Source organism: Heptranchias perlo, chromosome 4, assembly GCF_035084215.1.
Source record: "Heptranchias perlo isolate sHepPer1 chromosome 4, sHepPer1.hap1, whole genome shotgun sequence".
In the NCBI taxonomy this organism is placed as follows: domain Eukaryota; kingdom Metazoa; phylum Chordata; class Chondrichthyes; order Hexanchiformes; family Hexanchidae; genus Heptranchias; species Heptranchias perlo.
The window spans coordinates 126,440,830-126,459,901 of NC_090328.1; the positions used below are offsets into that span (position 1 = coordinate 126,440,830).

Sequence of the window (19,072 nt, forward strand, 5' to 3'; positions counted from 1 at the left end):
CCCCTCCTCCTCCACAACGACTGCCTTCTGGCGTCTTGGTTAACCCGCGGGAAGAAACAATAGAGGGTTAGAATGGCTGCCAGTGCTAAGATGCCCCACGGAGGAGATGGGGGAGGGAAGCCTGGGCCCCAGTCCTGTCCCGGAGCATTGAGAAATAGCAAGCAGACAGCTACTCACCCCCACCCCACCATCACCCCCCCCACCTCCAGCCGTCTTGGCCTCCACCGAGAACACAGTTTTTCAGCAGCCCAGCAGCTTCACCGAATTCTCCTCAGGGGGGGTGGGGTCAGAGAGCGGAGGATTGTGAAACAGCCCCCACCCACCCCGCACACTTTGCCCTCTCTCGGGCATCGTGCGCATTCTTGCCCTACAAAGACAAAAATAAAGAATAGGCTTGCAGTCGTTTGAGTTTATGTGGATCAATTGGAGGAACTACTGGTTGGCATCTATCTGGGAGCTTTCACTGAAAGGCCATTGATCAACTAATTTCACCTCAGGTTCCTGAGAGTGGTGACCACTGTGGGCGAGGGAAAAAGGTATGGTGAATGTCTTATCCTCACTGCTCTGGTTAGGTCATTGAATTTCTTGCGACACTGCTCCGCTGTCCGGGGCACTATGGATGTGCCACTCAGTGCCTTTGCCACCTCCATCCACTCCCGCCTCCTGAGGGATGCGACGTGGAAGGGCTGAGGAGCCGGTCACACCTTTCCAGCGCAACTTGACATCGGCGGAATGGGCACATTTTCGGGTGCGGCGTCCAGGTTGCGACACCGCAGGAAATCCCGGGCCGGGATATGCGGCCCGAGTTCCGCACTTCCCAGCGCAATTGAGGAGTAAATGGACATCAGCAAAAAAAATGGGGGTAAATTGGGGTGTAACTTCCAGATTGTACCCCTCCCCACACACCAACACCACAGGAAAACCCACCCCACATCTGTCCAAGCAGAATAGTGATGAGATACTGAGACAAAGGTCGATAACGGTGTGTGTGATGGTCTGAAGCGCTTTCCCTCCCAAAGGGACGCCCTCTGTTCATCCCTGCAGTGTTTGCACTGGGGGGGGGTGGGGGAGGAGGAGGAGAGCGGGCGGGGTACCCGGAGGCTGATTGACAGGAGGCGAGGAGCCCAAACTGCAGCCTCGAAGCTGAAGGAGGGAGCACAGCCCGGAGCTCGTGTGTGTCTTTAGTCCAGCTGGAGAGACCGGCTGATCGTCCCTTCCGACCAGGGACTACCTGCAGCAACTCAACTTCCAGCAGAAAGCAGCAGCTTCCGCACACAAGGGGACAGATGACAACTGCGAGGAAACCGCATCCATTCATCCTTGTTGCATTGCCCTTATTTATACAAGGTAAGGGCACGATTTATCTCATCACATATAGATTGCGGGCATAATGACCAGGGTTATTACTGGTCTAAAACGGGAAGGTTACACTAAATGTCTCCTTGTTGAGACTGACACGAGTAAGTGAGATACGGTGCAATTTATATTCTGCGCCCTTTACTCGTGGTTTTTTTTTCTCTCTGGTGCAGGTTGCATTTCCTCCAAAGCAGAAGACAGGCTGTTCCGGAGGATATTCCGCCGTTATAATCAATACATCAGGCCGGTGGAGAATGTTTCTGACCCGGTCACAGTGCAGTTTGAGGTCTCCATGTCCCAGCTGATCAAAGTGGTAAGGGAAAGACCTGCGAGTGCGCCTTTTTTTAAATATATATATATATATATATAAAAGAACTTGATTGCACGCGTGTTTTTGGACGGTGCTGTTATTTTAAAGTGTAATGCATTTCATTTCAATCACCTCTTCGGCAGGACGAAGTCAACCAAATAATGGAGACAAATCTTTGGCTGCGACATGTAAGTTGTCCCAGGTACACTGTACATAAGAAAATCGCTTCTTCTCGGGAAATAACTGCTTGCCTCTTGCAACAGCTGTAACATTAGCACCCATATATATATATATGTTCTAACTAGACCAGTTTCTCAGTTACGTGAACCAGAGCCAACTTCAATTTCTGCTATTTACTTACTTCCGGTGTCTGAGAGCTTGATTCCCTTCTAGCCCTTAATTTCATCACAGTCCACTTAGATTATCAAAAGCAAAAGAGTGCACTTTGAGATGTGCACTGAATTAGTAGCAACAGAAAATCTGATCCTCTTGGATTATTTGAAGAATAATGTGAATGAAGGCATTGTGTGTGGTTCACTTCATTATAACAGTTCAGTCTGGGCACATGAAACCTTGGACCAGAGCGTGTACTATTTGTTCTGGTGGAGGCCATCTGAAAGAAACCAATTTTGAAAGCCGTAACAAATGATTCAGCGCTAACATGATTAAGAGTAAAAAATTGCAGGGCTTTGGGGAAAGAGCAGGGGAGGGGGGGGGCCTTATTGGACAGCTCTTTCAAAGAGGCGGCACAGGCATGATGGCTTGGGGCCGAATGGCCTCCTTCTATGCTCTATGATTCTGTGAAGAGTACACAAAGAAAAGAGAGCTTATGACGTGATATCATGAGAACAGTCAAGGATGGTGAAGGCCATTCCTGTCCATTGAAGTTCACCCCTCTAGTGCATTAACTCTTCCATCATAACATAGGATTGTACCTTGAATAACCACAATGGTTTTTTTACCTTTGTTAACTTCGCTGGTAGACTGTCAGAAGTGAATATCACTCTTTGAAAGAACACATTTTGCCAGTGTCTGTTCTAAATTTACTTTTCAATAATTTTCAATCATAAATTAGAAAATACTATTGGTGACATTAATGGACCAAGGCTTAATCCAATCACATGTCATTCCTCTGTCTATTATAATGAAACAGAGGTTAACCTGTTTACTCTAAGTGGGTTAAAACCTCCAGCAGTATAGAAACACGAGGTCATATGAGTGTGTTTGGTGCTCATCTGCTAATATTTCCAACAGTCATTTCTAAGCTTATGTGTATCCAAGAAAACCATAGTTATTTAGATGTGTGTTAGGATGGAGTTATATTACCACGTTTGCATTCATGTAAAGTAATTTCAGGTGCCCACTGATGTGAAACAATAGTATTTCTCAGGAGTCAAGTTCCAATCTGATCCCTGACCATCAAACCCAAGCAGTGTGAGATTCCCCCACTCCCTAAACGATATCACACTGCTGAGCCTCCAGTCCAATGTGAAGCTGGCCTTATGGAGTGATTAAGTGGCCAGTTGGACTTCCTGGACACTTTAGAAACTTTGCGCTGAATCTATTCTTTTACATTCTGGGAGAGCATTAAAAAAAATAGCCGCCAGGAAAGCTAGTTCTACGCATGCTTGTAAGTACTCATCTGCAGTGCTCTCTGCTGGTGAGAAGAGCACAAGCCATTGTCTGCAGTGTAATTTGGGTATAATGGTGCGTTTATACACCAGCGTGGCATTGCAACAAACCAGTCTCTGCTGTGCTGAAGTTGGCATATACAAAGATTGAGGCAAGCTATCACAGTGAAATGTCTGCTGTAAAAACTCCCAGGAGCCGCTGGTTTCACAACTGAATTGCAAATTCCAGACTGCGGTGTAAATTAGGCCTTCTGCAGTTTGGGTTCCAGAATTCACACTGGAGAAGGAGCACGGCAGATAAAATTAGCAATTTTATGAATAATAAACAGTTGGTTGTGCCTAATGTAGGAAATTATTTCTGTCGTTCATAAATGCAACTAACCGCCATATATGCATGTGCTCTGGGCATTGTGACATCTTCACATGCGTGTCATTGTAGAATCAATTCAACAGACTTTGGGATTATTTATATCCAGGAAGTAAGATCAGGTTTTGGGAGAGTCAAGTGTAAATTAGCTCCGCAAACCTGACATACCTTCGGAGCAATTCGCCATCAGTTCACTTGGTGCATTATAAATGCATGCTAAGTGTAGTCTTAATCTGCAATAAAGAAACACTCCTGACATTTTAAATGATTGCAAATGATCCCTGGGTGTAGGTTTTTAAAGCTTGGTCTATCTTAAAGATTCTGAGTAGTTAGTATTGTATTATACGTAATGGTGGGGGTTTAAATTGAGAATCAGAACATCACTTGTACGTCAAGCAACTGATCATTATTTGACTTTTCAGTCGCGAGTGGCGTCATTAAAACATGCTGGACTGTGATAGTGCAAATGCAAAGTCTGGCTTTCCTCCTCTTCACCAGCTTGACTCTAACAGATAATTACATTATTTATCATCATCGTTGTATTACTGTTCAGTTAAAATGATACACTTAGATCCACATATAACACGAGATTATGCGTTTCTTTATTTTAAACTGCGGCCTATTTTTACGAATTTAATGACTGTTGTGTGTATAGCAGAGTAAATCTAGTATTAAAACATTTCAGTAAATTAATAGTGGGCCATGCATAATAAATACTTTTGCTGTTGATAAAACAACATTGCATATATTTAAAATGAATGCAGTGTTTCCATTCTTCCCTGGGTACTGAATTATTCTAACAGATCTGGAACGATTACAAATTGCGATGGAATCCAGTTGACTATGATGGGATCCAATACATCAGAGTTCCGTCTGACAAGATATGGAAACCAGACATTGTGCTGTATAACAAGTGAGTTTCAAGTGACCATTAAAAGGGCACTAGCTCTGTAATCTGATGGGAGTATTTAATCAGTGTTTCTCCAGATATTTTCTAGATGCACTGACTACTTTTGGACCCTTTGCCTTTGCAGCGCGATAGGAGATTTCCAAGTTGAAGACAAAACCAAAGCACTACTCAAGTATGATGGCACCGTTACCTGGATACCTCCTGCTATTTTCAAAAGCTCCTGTCCGATGGACATCACCTATTTTCCTTTTGACTATCAGAACTGTTCGATGAAATTTGGATCCTGGACCTACGATAAAGCCAAGATTGACCTAGCAATCATAGGATCCAAAGTAAATCTGAAAGACTTTTGGGAGAGTGGCGAATGGGAGATCATAGACGCTCCTGGATATAAACATGACATTAAGTACAATTGCTGTGAAGAGATTTATCCGGACATCACATATTCATTCTACATACGAAGACTGCCCTTGTTTTACACCACCAACCTGATCATTCCCTGCCTGTTGATATCATTTCTAACTGTTCTAGTTTTTTATCTGCCCTCTGAGTGTGGGGAGAAGGTCACTCTGTGTATATCAGTCCTCCTCTCCTTGACGGTATTTCTGCTGGTCATCACTGAAACTATCCCTTCCACCTCTCTGGTGATTCCTCTGATTGGCGAGTACCTCTTATTTACAATGATCTTCGTAACTCTCTCCATCGTTATAACAGTCTTTGTCCTGAATGTCCACTATCGAACTCCCACCACTCACATCATGCCGGAGTGGGTGCGGAGCATCTTTCTGCACTTCTTACCCAGAGTGATGCTGATGAGAAGGCCTTTAGATGAAAAGCAAGCTGAAAAATTAAGGAGCAGGCAAAGGAAAGATAACTGTCCCCAAACAGACTGTACCAACTATCTGGAATACAGAGACTACAAGTTGGCAAAAGACCAGCCAAAATGCTCCTGCCAGTATTGTAAAGAGCCCAGTGACGCAGCTTCCTGTAACCTGGGCAGACACATCAGTCCTCAGTCACTCGACGCTTTGCTGGCTGTCTCAGTTCTTTCGCCTGAAATCCGACAGGCTATAGAGAGCGTCAAATACATTGCAGAAAACACAAAGAGCCAGAATGCAGCCAGAGAGGTAGGTAGAGATCCTCAGTCTGCCTCCACTTAATGGTCAAGCAATATGGTTGTTGTACTCTCAATAGCCCCGTGGTTTTGCTTCCTAGCTGCAAATTAAATGCCCTTTGCACCTTTCAGTCAAACTTTGACAATATCCCTCAACATTGCCCACATCACCATATACCTCTTACAGTCTTAGGGCAGTATCACTTCAGCGTTACTTATACACACATTAGCATTTTAGGCAGATTTTAATGTACATAAACTCACATATCTCAGCCACCATGTGTTCTCATTGACTACTGAGGAAGAAATTAATTTTATCCCAGGCAGGAAGACATTCTCACCCATAGGAGTTATTATTCCAATGGGAAGTCTCAATGACCTAAGTACCTGAAAAGGAGTCCAGTCGCCAAAGACAAAATTCAACCATAGGGAAAGAAAAAAAATACAGATTACTTAAAAAAAAATAGCAGTACGTGTCACAGTAATGTTATCAAGTGGTGAGTAATTTTAGTATCGTTGATGGATATTAGAAATGCCTCCTTGCAAATGGTCCCTCGCAATCTTCCCTCAGCTCCAAAAGCAGGCTAAAATGCACACAGATATCTATAACCCACTACCGTTTTATTTCCATGATTTAAGTCACCATCAGAATGGAGAGATTAAACTACTGCTGCATTAATCAGTGCAAACATCCACCATCCCCTGTCTGCATTCACATCTTTATATCTTTTATGTATTTGTATTTTTTATATTTATTTTATATTTTTATTTTTATATTTATGTATTTATATCTTATTCTTGGCAAACTCCATTACGAAATCAGGTATTTTAACTTTTTGTTTGGATTTTTGCTTCTATAAGTCGTGATATCAATGTTGCTTTCTGTGAAATGTACTGATCATTCGCTAATTCAAATAGTGAGAAGGCCGGTATTTATGGGGTTAATGTGGGCGAGCTGGCTCTTTTTGTGTCAAATATTATGAGGTCTATTTAATTATTGCACGTCACCAAGGAAAACAAAAAGCTGCAGCCACTGTTAGATTGGTCCTCGGGGTGTTATAATTGCTGAAGGTGGGAATGTTACAGTCCAATGAATAGCATTAACCGTTTAAATTATGCAATTGCAAGATGAACAATGAAGTAAACAGTGAAAATGCCACAAAAGAGTAAAATTTTACAATCCATCCCTACTTTTGTTATATAAACACACACATGTTATATAAACACATTTGCCCATTGACCTTGATTAAAATAATTCTTACTATATTTCGATCTGTTTGCATTGTGCATTTTCTGTACCTTTTAAAGAAAGAGCTTGTAAAGAAAAGTGCTTTTCACGACCTCAGGACATCCCAACGCACTTTACTTGTGCCAGTGAATTACTTTTGACGTGTAGTCACTGTTGCAATGTAGGGGAATGCAGCAGCCAATTTGCACACAGCAAGGTCTCACAAACAGCAATGAGATAAATGATCAGATAATCTGTTTTAGTGATGTTGGCTGAGGGATTAATATTTACCAGGACACCGTTAAGCACTTCACTGCTCTTCAAATAGTGCCGTGGGATTTTTTATTTCCACCTGAGAGGGCAGACAGGATTTAAGGACACATCCAAATGACATACCTCTGAAAGTGCAGCACTCCCTCAGTACTGCTGACATCTTTTAGAGCAAGCCAGTATAAAAGGCCTTCAGTAGCTAACTTGCATCTGCATATTTTTTCAGGTAATGGGAATAGGGCACTTCAATTTAAAACAAAAAGAAAATGCGGGCAACTCTAGTTTTCTTTCTCATGTTTTTCAACAACAACAACAACTTGCATTTATATAGCGCCTTTGATATAGTAAAACATCCCAAGGTGCTTCACAGGAGCGATTATCAAACAAAATTTGACACCGAGCCACATAGGAGGTATTAGGTCAGATGACCAAAAACTTGGTCAAAGAGGTAGGTTTTAAGGAGCGTCTTAAAGGAGGAGAGAGAGGCCGAAAGGTTTAGGCAGGGAATTCCAGAGCTTAGGGCCTAGGCAGCTTAAGGCACGGCCGCCAATGGTGGAGCGATTAAAATCAGGGATGCGCAAGAGGCAAGAATTGGAGAAGCACAGAGATCTCAGAGGGTTGTAGGACTGGAGGAGGTTAGAGAGATAGGGGGGTGGCAAAGCCATGGAGAGATTTGAAAACAAGGATGAGAATTTTAAAATCGAGGCCTTCCTGGACTGAGAGCCAATGTAGGTCAGTGAGCACAGGGGTGATGGGAGAACGGGACTTGGTGCGAGTTAGAATATGGGCAGCAGAGTTTTGGATGAGCTCAAGTTTATGGAGGATGGAAGATGGGAGGCCAGACTGGAGAGCATTGGAATAGTCTAATCTGGAGGTATTAAAGGCGTGGATGAGGGTTTCAGCAGCAGATGAGCTGAGGCAGGGGCGGAGACGGGCGAGGTTACGGAAGTCAAAGTAGGTGGTCTTGATGATGGAGCGGATATGTGGTCGGAAGCTCATCTCAGGGTCAAATAGGACACCAAGGTTGCAAAAGGTCTAGTTCAGCCTCAGACTGTGGTCAGGGAGAGGGATGGAGTCGGTGCCTAGGGAACAGAGTTTGCAGCAGGTACCAAAGACTATGGCTTGTTTTCATCTAAACATTGGATTAATCGGGTTCTCTACATTTAATAAGACTCTGACGTTAATAAGAAAAGAGCATTGGTCTTAAAGGAGAACTGAACTGTTTTGTTTGGTTCACCCATTAACGTATCCAATTAAACACAGCTCAATACTATCCTTAAAGTCACTTTGCGGTTGATTGCGAACTGTGGTACATATGAATAAGTCTGACCAAACCAAGAGATGGCACAATTAAACAGACCAGTAAATCCAACTTGCGAGCAATAACTTTACAGGCAGCACCTGACGAAGGTTTTCACAGAGTCAGGGCGGAGGGATTGATGACGGTGTTCCTTTTCTGATCCATCGACAAATTAAATCCCATTTTTGAAAAGTTGGTTGTGCGGTTATACCACACGATTATTTTAAAGTTAGCAGTGGAGCTGTACTGCTCATTTTGTTTGAGTGCAGTGTTTTTTTCTGAAGCTCAGTTGCAACTGAACCAGCGTCACTTCAGCAATTTGCTTGGACTGTGTAATGACCCAGAAAAGGTGCCCAGTCCCATCACTTTAGTTTGGCTCTATTTGCAGTATAACTGCACAGATGGAAAGCCAACCTTTACATTTTAAAAAGCACATCATTTTTGTTTGTAATGATCTACTGGATCTTCCTTTAGATTGTAATAATCTACTGGATCTCCCTTAAGTTTGTAATGACAAAAGAGCATCTGTCAGCTAGAGAACAGTCAAAAGAACGCTGGATGTGGATTTAAGTACACATGCACAGAATCTTACTTTCCTCCTGACTAGAGAACAGTATAATTCAGATTGGTGATTCTCACCATTCTTAAAACTGGTACAAGTGTCAAACTGTACCTGAAGTATAACTGAAGCAGACATCCCTTTCCCAGAATATAGCTTCCACTTTTGTAAGACACACTACCAGGAAGCATGTGAGTTAAGCCCCATTCCGGAGACTTGAGCACGTAATCTAGGCTGACAGTACTGAGGGAATGCTGCACTGTCGGAGGTGTGCTGTCTTTCAGATGAGATGTGAGTCCGAGGCTCCATCTGCCCTCTCAGGTGGTAAATGATCCCATGGCACGAAAGAGCAGGGGACTTCTCCCAATGAGCTGGCCAATATGTATCTCTCAACCACTGCCACCAAAAACAGATTATTTCTGGTCATTTATCTCATTGCTGTTTGTGGGACCTTGCTGTGTTTCTCTACGTTACAACAGTGTCTATCCTTTAATATACTTCATTGATACTGATTTGTTTGCAATTCACCAATTTATTTCTTTAATACCGTGTATTTTCATTAAAGTAATGCCTTGTGTTGGATGATGTTACAGGATAAGACTTCGGATATAGAACCTCAGGCACATCAGGTTATTTTCAATAATAAAATGACACAAAAAATACTCTCTCTCTCTCTCTCTCTCTCATTTATTTATTTATTTATATATATATATAGTTGCTTTTGGTTTTTCCATATCTCTATCAATCAATTTGTCCTGTCCCATGTCCTATATTCCATTACCAAAACTCAACACCCCTTCAAAAGCTAAGCATGGGGAGGGTGGTATTAATTATCTGTATTTGAAAGAAGTGGGTAGGTAATACGGTGCTCTGTTTGTGTTTTGCAGGTGGAAGATGATTGGAAGTATGTGGCAATGGTAATTGACAGGATATTCCTGTGGGTATTTGTATTAGTTTGTGTTCTGGGAACAGCAGGATTGTTTCTACAGCCACTGATGGCTGCAGAGTAAATACAGTGCCATAGTAGCATCTGAGATCTATGGAAATCCATAGTGTTAAGATGCAATGTATATCATACCAGTGTGATATCATGTCATACCAGAACATATAGGCTGTCAAATATAGCATGACAATATAAAAAAATGAAATATGACTCTATTAAAATCTGTCCTTGATACTGTACAAAGATTTACTGTTATCAAAACACTGTTCCTGTGACCTTTTATGTTTGAAACCATAAATCATCTGTATTACAGTTCATTGTACCAGATCATAATACTAGTAGATCATGTCCAGTCTTACTAAATTGTGAGTGATGTAATGATTACTTCATTAAAAATGTACTCCCATTAACATTTCAAACTATATAGCAACCAGGAAATCAATATTGTGTATCATGTTTGTTCTTATTGTGCTACCCTTCCATCAACTACTTATAAAGATTTTTTTCATTTGTAGCTGTTTTTAATGTAAATTTAAATAAGATAGTAGATAAAACATGTCCAATGTCTTTCTTCAAAGTACTTAGGACACCAGGGAATTTTGAGGGAATGTTTGTGATAGGATATGGATGAGAGAAGAAAATGAAAGGTTTCCAAAATATAGCATCTGCAAAAAATTAAAGAGCACTGATATTAAAATAACTCAGAACCTTGCCTGTTCGGGTTTTCCATTGCTCCCGATGTTATTGTTGGTTCCAACCATTACAATATTTTTATTTTATGCACCTTGAATGTATTAGATCTGAAATACAAATGTTACCTAATATACTTTGTTTCTAAGTATTGTTTTGCAATCTTTTCCCCTCTCCTGTCATCACTGATGCATGGTTCTATGAGTACCAGAAGTGATCATTCCTCATAATTGAGCCTAGACAATGAGGATCAGGAGGCTATTTGATTCTGGAAGGCATCACAGTTTAGCCTGTCCTTACCTGACACATGGGGGTAATTTTAACCCCCAAGAACAGGTGGGTTGGGGCAGGTGGCAGTCAAAATAGTAGATATTTGGAGCGGGGCCGCATCTCGGCTCCAACACGTCCACTTCTGGGTTTAACCCAGGCAGGTTTGTCTGCGTGCGCACAGCAGATACTAGGCAGTCCCACTCCCACTTAAAGCTAGCGGGCCAATACTTAAAGGGCAATGTACCTCATTGAAATACTTGAGGTACTTAATATTTTGTGTATTGGAAAACTTAACTGAATTTAACCTTACCTGTTCGGGTTTCCCATCACTTCCGATTCACAGCAGGTGAAAGTAGACGGGAAGGGCCGGCTCCATTAAATGAGTGCCTTTATTGCACTGCATGTGGGCCCGGAGGAGCATCAGTGCTTCATCCAGGCTCAACAAGCTCACCTGGCCGAAAGGGCACCTGCGATCGACCAACCCCCCCCCAACTGGGTACCTCCCCCGATGATAGACCCCCTGTGACCTGAACACCCCCTCCCCCCGATGTCCAATGCTGGCTGACCCCCCCCCCCCCCCCCACCGATGTCATCCATGTCCCTTCTCCTCCTCCCCCCTTGATTTTTTCCAAGCCTGATGATCTCTCTCTCCCTCGCCCCCCACCCCCCCCCCAATACCCTCAGATTTGCAGCTCCTTTCATGCTCAACAGGCAATGGAGTCTGTCAATCTGGCTGCCTGGTGCATGGGAAGCTCAAATACTCACCTTCAATTTAGTTGCGATCGGATACCGAGACGCACTCAGTTCGCTTCCGGATTCCCCACGCAAATATCTGCGGGGACACGGGGTACCCGGCTCGGAGTAAGAATCACCCCCATGAACTTTCCAGCTTGAGTTGCTGAACAGCGATCAGGATAGGGAAACCCGAATGTTTTTCCCCTCTCCCTTGTTGGGGAGCTAAGGCCAAATCATTCCTACCACAACCAGCCTGAAATCAGCCAACTGAACTCAGTGATCTAATCTGGGACCTACCTGATCTGCATAGCTCAGTTTGTCACTGGATACTGCATTTGCCTCAGGAGAGCCACCTGGAGAGTAACTTTATCTTTGGAGCATAGCAGCACATAAGAAAACAATTGTTATGAGTTACTGCATAAAGTTAGATCACATACAATAAAAAAAAGAAAGACTTGCATTTATATAGTGCCTTTCACGACCTCAGGATGTCCCAAAGCGCTTTTGAAGTGTAGTCACTGTTGTAATGCAAATGTTAAACATTGTGCAATGGATAAAGGATGTTTCAAGCAGCTGAAAACTAAATGCCAATAAGCAAGGCGTTTTGATTTGTTCCTCTGTTTATGGAGTGTTATGGATGTTGCAGAGAGGGGATTCTGCTACTCAACAGCTTCTTCTAAAGCATATTCTTGTCATTAAAGCAATACAGTTGAGTGCTTGTGCACATAAATATTCCTTTTGGATTCAGTAAAAGGTCAATGTGCATACAGACCAAGGATATGCAATGGTATTGGTTTAAAAAAAGGAAGAAAACACCAACTGATCTTGGACTGAAAACATACAAACTCAAACAGTCAGGAATGTGTGCCATTAGGGATAGATAGCCTTGGAGAAGGAATAGAATCAACAATTTTTCTCACTTTAAAAGCTGCACATTATTTATTCTCAGATTGATCAGTGGCAGTGGTGAGAAGATGCTCACTATCAGCGACAGGATATTGGTGCTCATAGTAGTAGCTTGTTCCTGATATCACGCAGCTCTGTCCACATTTCTTTTGGTGACACACTGAAAGTCAGAGAACCCTCTATAGCAAATTCCTTAGCTTGATACTCCACTATCAAGGAATGGCACTGAGCATTCCAACATTCCTTATGGACAATATGAAAGTCCAGAATCAACAGACCACCTTCCAACAATGGCAGTGCTACCAGATGGAGAGCACAGAAGTTATCATTGCAGGCATTTATTCACATGCACATAAGCACATGGTATACAAATAAGGAGATGACAAAATACACTCCTGCAAATAATTTATTAATATTAATGTTTTTGCTTGTGTTCCCTCCATGTATTTCTGATTAGATGCAGCACAACAATAAGTTGATATAATAGGATTGATCTGCCTAGAGATAGGCTTATCTACAGCCGCGGCTTTCTGACCCTGTAATTTGCAATCCAACAAACAACAAAATGCATTCATATAATGTCTTCCATATAATAAACATCCGAAGGCACTTCACAGAAGCAGGACAGGCAACAAGCAAAAGTAGGAGAAGAATTAGGAGAGATGAACAAAGGTATGGTTGAAAAGGTAAGTTTTGAGAATGCTTTTGAAGAGGGGTAACAAAATGAAGGGAATTTAGGAAGAAAGTTTCAGATTGTAGAGCCACGAAGGCTGAAAAGGCCTGAATAAATTATACAAGTCAGCCTCCTGAATAGAATAAATATTATATTCATCTCACTATGTAATATCTTGGTACTTCTATTTACATGGATTATAACAAGATGAAATGTAAATATTTTAAAGTTAAAATCACCACAGAGAATAGACAGGGCAATGGATTAACACACATTCCTTTCACTGCTAACACCTAGGTTTCAATCCAAATCGGATTGTTAGAATGAAGATTTCCTCTCTCTGATGACTATATGGTTCTATGCAATATTAATTTGGGAAGTGCCAACTCTGTTATTTAGGGAATAATCCAAAGTACGAAACTGCCCCTAATTTGGAACTGAGGGAGTGAAATTATGCATTAAAACTAATTTATGCACTAAGTGTGCATTTATGTGCAGTAATTTGGTGAGTCAGCATTAATGGAGCATCAACACAAAATTTGCCAAGTTCATAAAATTCCTCCTGGAACTGAACCAAACTAATATTAGCACACCGAGCCAGTAAAATAGTTTTGTGGCTTGTGAAAAGCTTGTCAGACACCAATTAAAGCAAGTATGAAAATGTACTCACAATTATTTTTCAGCCCACATTGCATTAACAATGTTCATGTTAATGTAGTGTTAAGGTAGTGGGGAAAGCACTGACTGAGGTAGAGAATAGAGCACAGCAGGAGGTATTGTAATGGGTGACTCAATTGTTTCAGTTCACATTGTAGCATGGGTGTATCAGCAATGCTCACTTTGCTGAAAGAAAGAAAGACTTGCATTTACATAGCGCCTTTCATGACCTCAGGACATCCCAAAGTGCTTTACAGCCAATGAAGTACATTTGAAATGTAGTCACTGTTGTAATGTAAGAAACGTGGCAGCCAATTTGCACACAGCAAGATCCCAAAAACAGCAATGTGGCAAGGACCAGTAAATCTGTTTTTTTAGTTAGTGAAGTTGGTTGAGGGATAAATATTGGCCAAGATACCAGGAAGAACTCTCCTGCTTTTCATCAAAATAGGAACCTTTGTGAGGGCAAATGGGGCTTTGATTTAATGTCTCATCCAAAACTCATACCTCCAACAGTGTAGCACTCCCTCAGAACTGCATTGAAGTATTAGCCTGGATTATGTGCACAAGTCTCTGGAGTGGGACTTGAACCCACAGCCTTCTACTTGTTAGAGGTAAGAGTGCTATCCACTGAGCAACAGCTGAACATACCGAGAAAGGAGTAGAGAGGAGATGATTAGTAGGGAACGTAGGAGATGGATCATCATGACATCACTGCTACCTCAGGCAACATGTCGACTAACAACAACACATTTATCTTGGTCTTACCAAGGATCAGTTTGTGAGGAGGTGACACCTCACCAAAAAAGCCATAGATGAATTGTGTCATCTCCTGCAACCAAGCAGCAACATCTACAGGTTGCTGCCAGCTGCAGTGAAATTAATAATGACACTCAATTATTTTGCCATTGGCTCCTTTCAGGCGATGGCAGGAGATTTGAAAAAGATAAGTCAGTTTGTAGTTCATTACTGCATTACTCAGGCTCTGTTCCAACATACTAGTAAATACATTAAAATCAATATTGAATTGCAGTGGCAGCAAGAAAGGCTAACAGGCTTTTTCAGAAGACGTGAAGCTCCCAGGGCTGCATCACTACCCACATTACCACTGAAGCCCCTATGCAACATTCATCAACTGAAAAGTATACCATTCAATCAATGGCCAAATGGCCTGTGACCACTATGTGAATGCATGACATCCTGACAGTGCCTATGACGGCCATATCTTAAAGAAATCATGGATTCCCCATTTATTCCAGGGTGAAGCCAAGTGGGATGGTTGACTCCTTGGATTTATGGAGCCACCCTTTGAAAGGTACCTCATGGCACCTGATACAACCCAATACACTTCATCATACAGCATGTAATGACATACATTCGAGAACTGGAACATTCTTGAGAAGACACTTGCCTACTCATTTGCCATGCTTTGATTCTACAATACCCCCTGAAGAATGGTAGTGATATGCTGCTTGGTGCGCAGTATAGACATTGGAAGACGGATAAGCATGTTTCTGAATGACTCTGGAGAATGTTATTAATCTGCTTGCCCTCTTTTTTCTTTCTGATTGCCCTATGTTATGCATCCTTCAAAAGCCAAGGGGCTGAACTGCGCTCTCTGACTCACACAGGCCTAGATGTTCGATTGTGCCCAAAAACGAGTGCACCTGGGGTGGGGCATGTGCTACATGTGCCTGTTCACGTGGTCAGAAGGACCACGGGAAATTGGTGCTCGGACCTCATTGTAATGAGGCATTAAGCCTGTGCTGCCCACACTCTTTATTGGCTATGTGCCTGTTTTGGGCGGGGGGGTGTTGGAAAATCGGACGTCTCTGATGCCACTTAAAGGTAGCCTGCACCTCTTAAAGGGGAAGTGCATTGTGGCTACAGACAGCAGGAAACTTTCTGAAAGGTGAAAAGTAGCTGCAAGAGCTCCATGGAGAGGACTTACATTCTCCGATGCAGCGTTGGAGGCCCTAGTCCAGGATTTCAACTGGAGGAGGGAGATCCTGTTCCTCCTGTTGAGGGGGGTGGGGGTGGCTGCAGAAGGCCCGCCAGGTAACACCATCGCAGGCAGTGGGAAGAGGTGTCTGAAGAGGTGAAGCAAGGAGCTTAACTCTCAAGGCATGGCTGCAATGCCACAAAAACATCAATAACCTCACCAGAGTTGTTCAGGTAACAATTTTTCCTCTCACCTCAATTACTCGCTCCTCACACCCGCACCATCAGCAGCCCCATTACTCACAACACTTCTCTTCCTCACTTCCCTTCACTCTCCTAGAATCACTGCACCACACTTCACTCCACCTCCTTCTCCTCCTACTCACACACTCTGTACCTCCTACTTTCAACATTCTCAGAGAGCAGACAGCTCCATGAACATGGCAGTGGGGTCCACCATGATGGAGCCTCTGGTGACAGCTCATACTGCTGTCATGGAAGCTCAGACTGCTGCCATCTTGGCTCTGGGGTCCAGCATTGACAGGGGCTTACAGAACACCACCTCACTCCTGCACTTCACATTGAACAGGAGGAGTGCTGAGCTCCAAAATATTGGCATTGGCTCCATGGTAGAGGCACCTGTTGTCCTTTCTCAGGATCTCAGCATGCCTGCCCCCTTGCCATTTACTCATCCAGTGCCTTTGTCAGTGCAACACAGCCAGCTGGACCAGACTATCCCGGCCCACACTGAGATGCAGTAGTCTGCAGCAGGGCTCTCAAGACACAAAGCTTCTCGAGGTCGCCCACCATGGCTATCTGAAGTGTCCTCAATAGAAGCTCAGCAGCCTTCCACCTCCCAAGCTGTAGCCGCTGGGGAGGCACTTCAGAGGAGCACTAGGATAGGAAATGAGTACACAAGGCAGACAGGGTTTTCACAAGGATGATTCTTAATTCAGCAAGTTAACTACCATACAAATGTGAATTGAGTTGTTGGAGTAAAGTTTTTTGTTCTGGATTTGGTGTTGGTGCAATATTTGTAGTCAAGTGAAGGCAAGACTTATGAGGCTGGACTGAAGGAAGACAATCGGATGGTGGTTGTGAGGATGGTGGTTATAAGCATGGCGGCACTACAGGTGTATTGGGGAGGGGAGGGATGGTTCAGGTGGAGCCCTCTTGCTTTAGTTGTTCTTTGAGAGCTCCAGCAATTAGGAACACTGGTGGTCGATGCTGCTCCTGTTCTTGCTGCTCTCCCTCCTCCTTCTCCTTCTCCTCCACTTCTTCCTGCCCAGGTGGTGCTAAGGGCTGGTCTATCTGTGTAGCAAAGTTATGCAGCATGCAGCAAACCACCGCAAATTTGTATATAAGGTCAGGGGTGTACTGCAGAGCTCCTTCAGAACGGTCCAGGCAGCAGAACCGTTGTTTAAGCACACTGCTCACAGGTCTGCTCAATGACATTTCTATTGGCAGTATGGCTCTCATTGGAGGCCTGCTCTGTGTCTGTGCCTGGCTTCCTGACGGGAGTCATGAGCCACGTATGGGCAAGCTTTCCCTTGTCACCAAGTAGCCAGCCTCTGACTTGGTGGTCTACTTAGAATCAAGGTAGACACAGGACTGGCGCTGGATGAATGAATCATAGCTTCTGCCAGGAAAGCGGTCACAGATCTGCATTTTGTGCTGCCTGTGGTCACAAACAAGCTGGGCTATGAGTGAGCGGTGTCGGTTTGTGTTTAAGAAGATGCCAGGCTGGTAATGGGGGGCAAGGAAGGCAATGTGAGTGTAGTCTATGACCGCTTGGACCCTGGGGAAGCCTGCAATGCATGTGAAGCCTAATGCTCTCTTGTCTTGCCTCCCTTGGTCCATGGAGAAGGAGATGTAAGTGTTCCTCCTGGAGTAGGGACTGTCGGTCACCTTCCTGATGGATCAGTGAACAGTAAACTGCGAGATGTTGCTAATGTCACCTGCTGCAGCCCGGAACGACCCCTGGCATAAAGATTAAGGGCCACGGGGTCCATGACCTGGTTTGGGGCTTCAGTTGTGACTGTAGCAGGTGACTGAGCTCAGTGACAGCTTCCTTGGTGGTGCAGGCACCTCACACATTGCTCCTGAGTCAGGTTGAGAAGTATTCCCTGTAGATGATGCGCTGTGGGTAGGGCCTCCTGTGCAGTGCCCTCCTCCCTCCTTCCACCTGCTCCTGCTGGCTGCTGACTTCTTTGGTGCTTCCCCTCACCCTCCAGCCCCAAAGGAAGACCTACCAGACCACCAATGAGTGAAATAAAATATTTGCAAGGCAGATAAGCATTCCTGTACCAGCACAAAGTTGTTCCCAGAACTCACAAAGTCAGTCATAGAACAGAGTATACAGACAAAAAGATGGCCCAGAAGTTAACCAACAGTCTAAGATGACAAACCAGCATGGAGTAGATGAGTCCTTTAAATAGCATTCCTGCAGGGTCCTTGTTGACTGTTAATGGCATGACTTGCTGGCCGAGTTTATCACATGGTGAATCAGGGGCGGGGACAGGCCAATTTCACAAAAGGGTCCTACAACCAGCATGGTGCCCTTATTTAAATATTATAATGAGCTTCTTAAATAATTCCGGCCCTCGACCTGAATGCCTAAGGAGAAGCCCAATCCAATATGGCAGGCAGTGTACTTCTAGCGCAGGATGGGCATGCGCACGCCACCCACCATATTGGACCCTTATGCGACCGTTTCGCACCTGAAAAATGGGCTTGGCATGATTTAATTTCAGGGCCACGATCTCTCCATCACACAAACATTAAATTATGAAGCATGGGTTTTAATATCTGATCCAAATTCTCGTTGACTCAAATGGTGGTCCTAGAAAATTGCCCAGCAATGTTCAGTTAGTGTAGTTTGCTTCATGCAAGGAATTGTACTAATTGGCAATGTTAAGATGAAGGCACCCTCTCCAACAGCAGACTTGAGTGATTAAATGCAGTACTTCAAAATAATTACTGCTGGAGGGAGGGTCGAGTTATTCTGTTTACTGCATTTTATCATTCCAGATGCATCGCCTTTCTGAATACAGTCTGGCTTTTGTTCTATGCATGAATTTGTTCTCTATAAAATAGTCACTAATAAATCCAATAATGAATTCAAGAGAAACTTCTTAATCAGAGAGTGGTAAGAATGTGGAACTTGCCACCACACGAAGTGGTTCAGACAATTAGCGCAGATGCATTAAAAG

The 19,072-nt window shown here is 43.5% G+C and overlaps 1 protein-coding gene across 1 annotated transcript; it reads left to right on the plus strand.

The window, feature by feature from the left end:
* Window positions 1-1,286: 1,286 nt before the first annotated feature.
* chrna6 (cholinergic receptor, nicotinic, alpha 6) lies at window positions 1,287-10,184 on the plus strand. The gene is made up of 6 exons (XM_067982282.1): window positions 1,287-1,347; window positions 1,530-1,669; window positions 1,810-1,854; window positions 4,468-4,577; window positions 4,699-5,701; window positions 9,933-10,184. The coding sequence occupies exons 1-6, from the start codon at window positions 1,287-1,289 to the stop codon at window positions 10,053-10,055; spliced, it is 1,482 nt and encodes a 493-aa protein (XP_067838383.1). The 3' UTR covers window positions 10,056-10,184.
* Window positions 10,185-19,072: the final 8,888 nt, after the last annotated feature.

What these genes read in the sequence shown, in the direction of transcription:
- chrna6 (XM_067982282.1), top strand. Translation starts at nt 1,287, where the DNA reads ATGACAACTGCGAGGAAACCGCATCCATTCATCCTTGTTGCATTGCCC. An exon ending in ATTGCCCTTATTTATACAAG is followed by an intron (nt 1,348 to 1,529) that starts GTAAGGGCACGA and finishes TCTCTGGTGCAG; the next exon opens with GTTGCATTTCCTCCAAAGCA. An exon ending in GCCAGAATGCAGCCAGAGAG is followed by an intron (nt 5,702 to 9,932) that starts GTAGGTAGAGAT and finishes TGTGTTTTGCAG; the next exon opens with GTGGAAGATGATTGGAAGTA.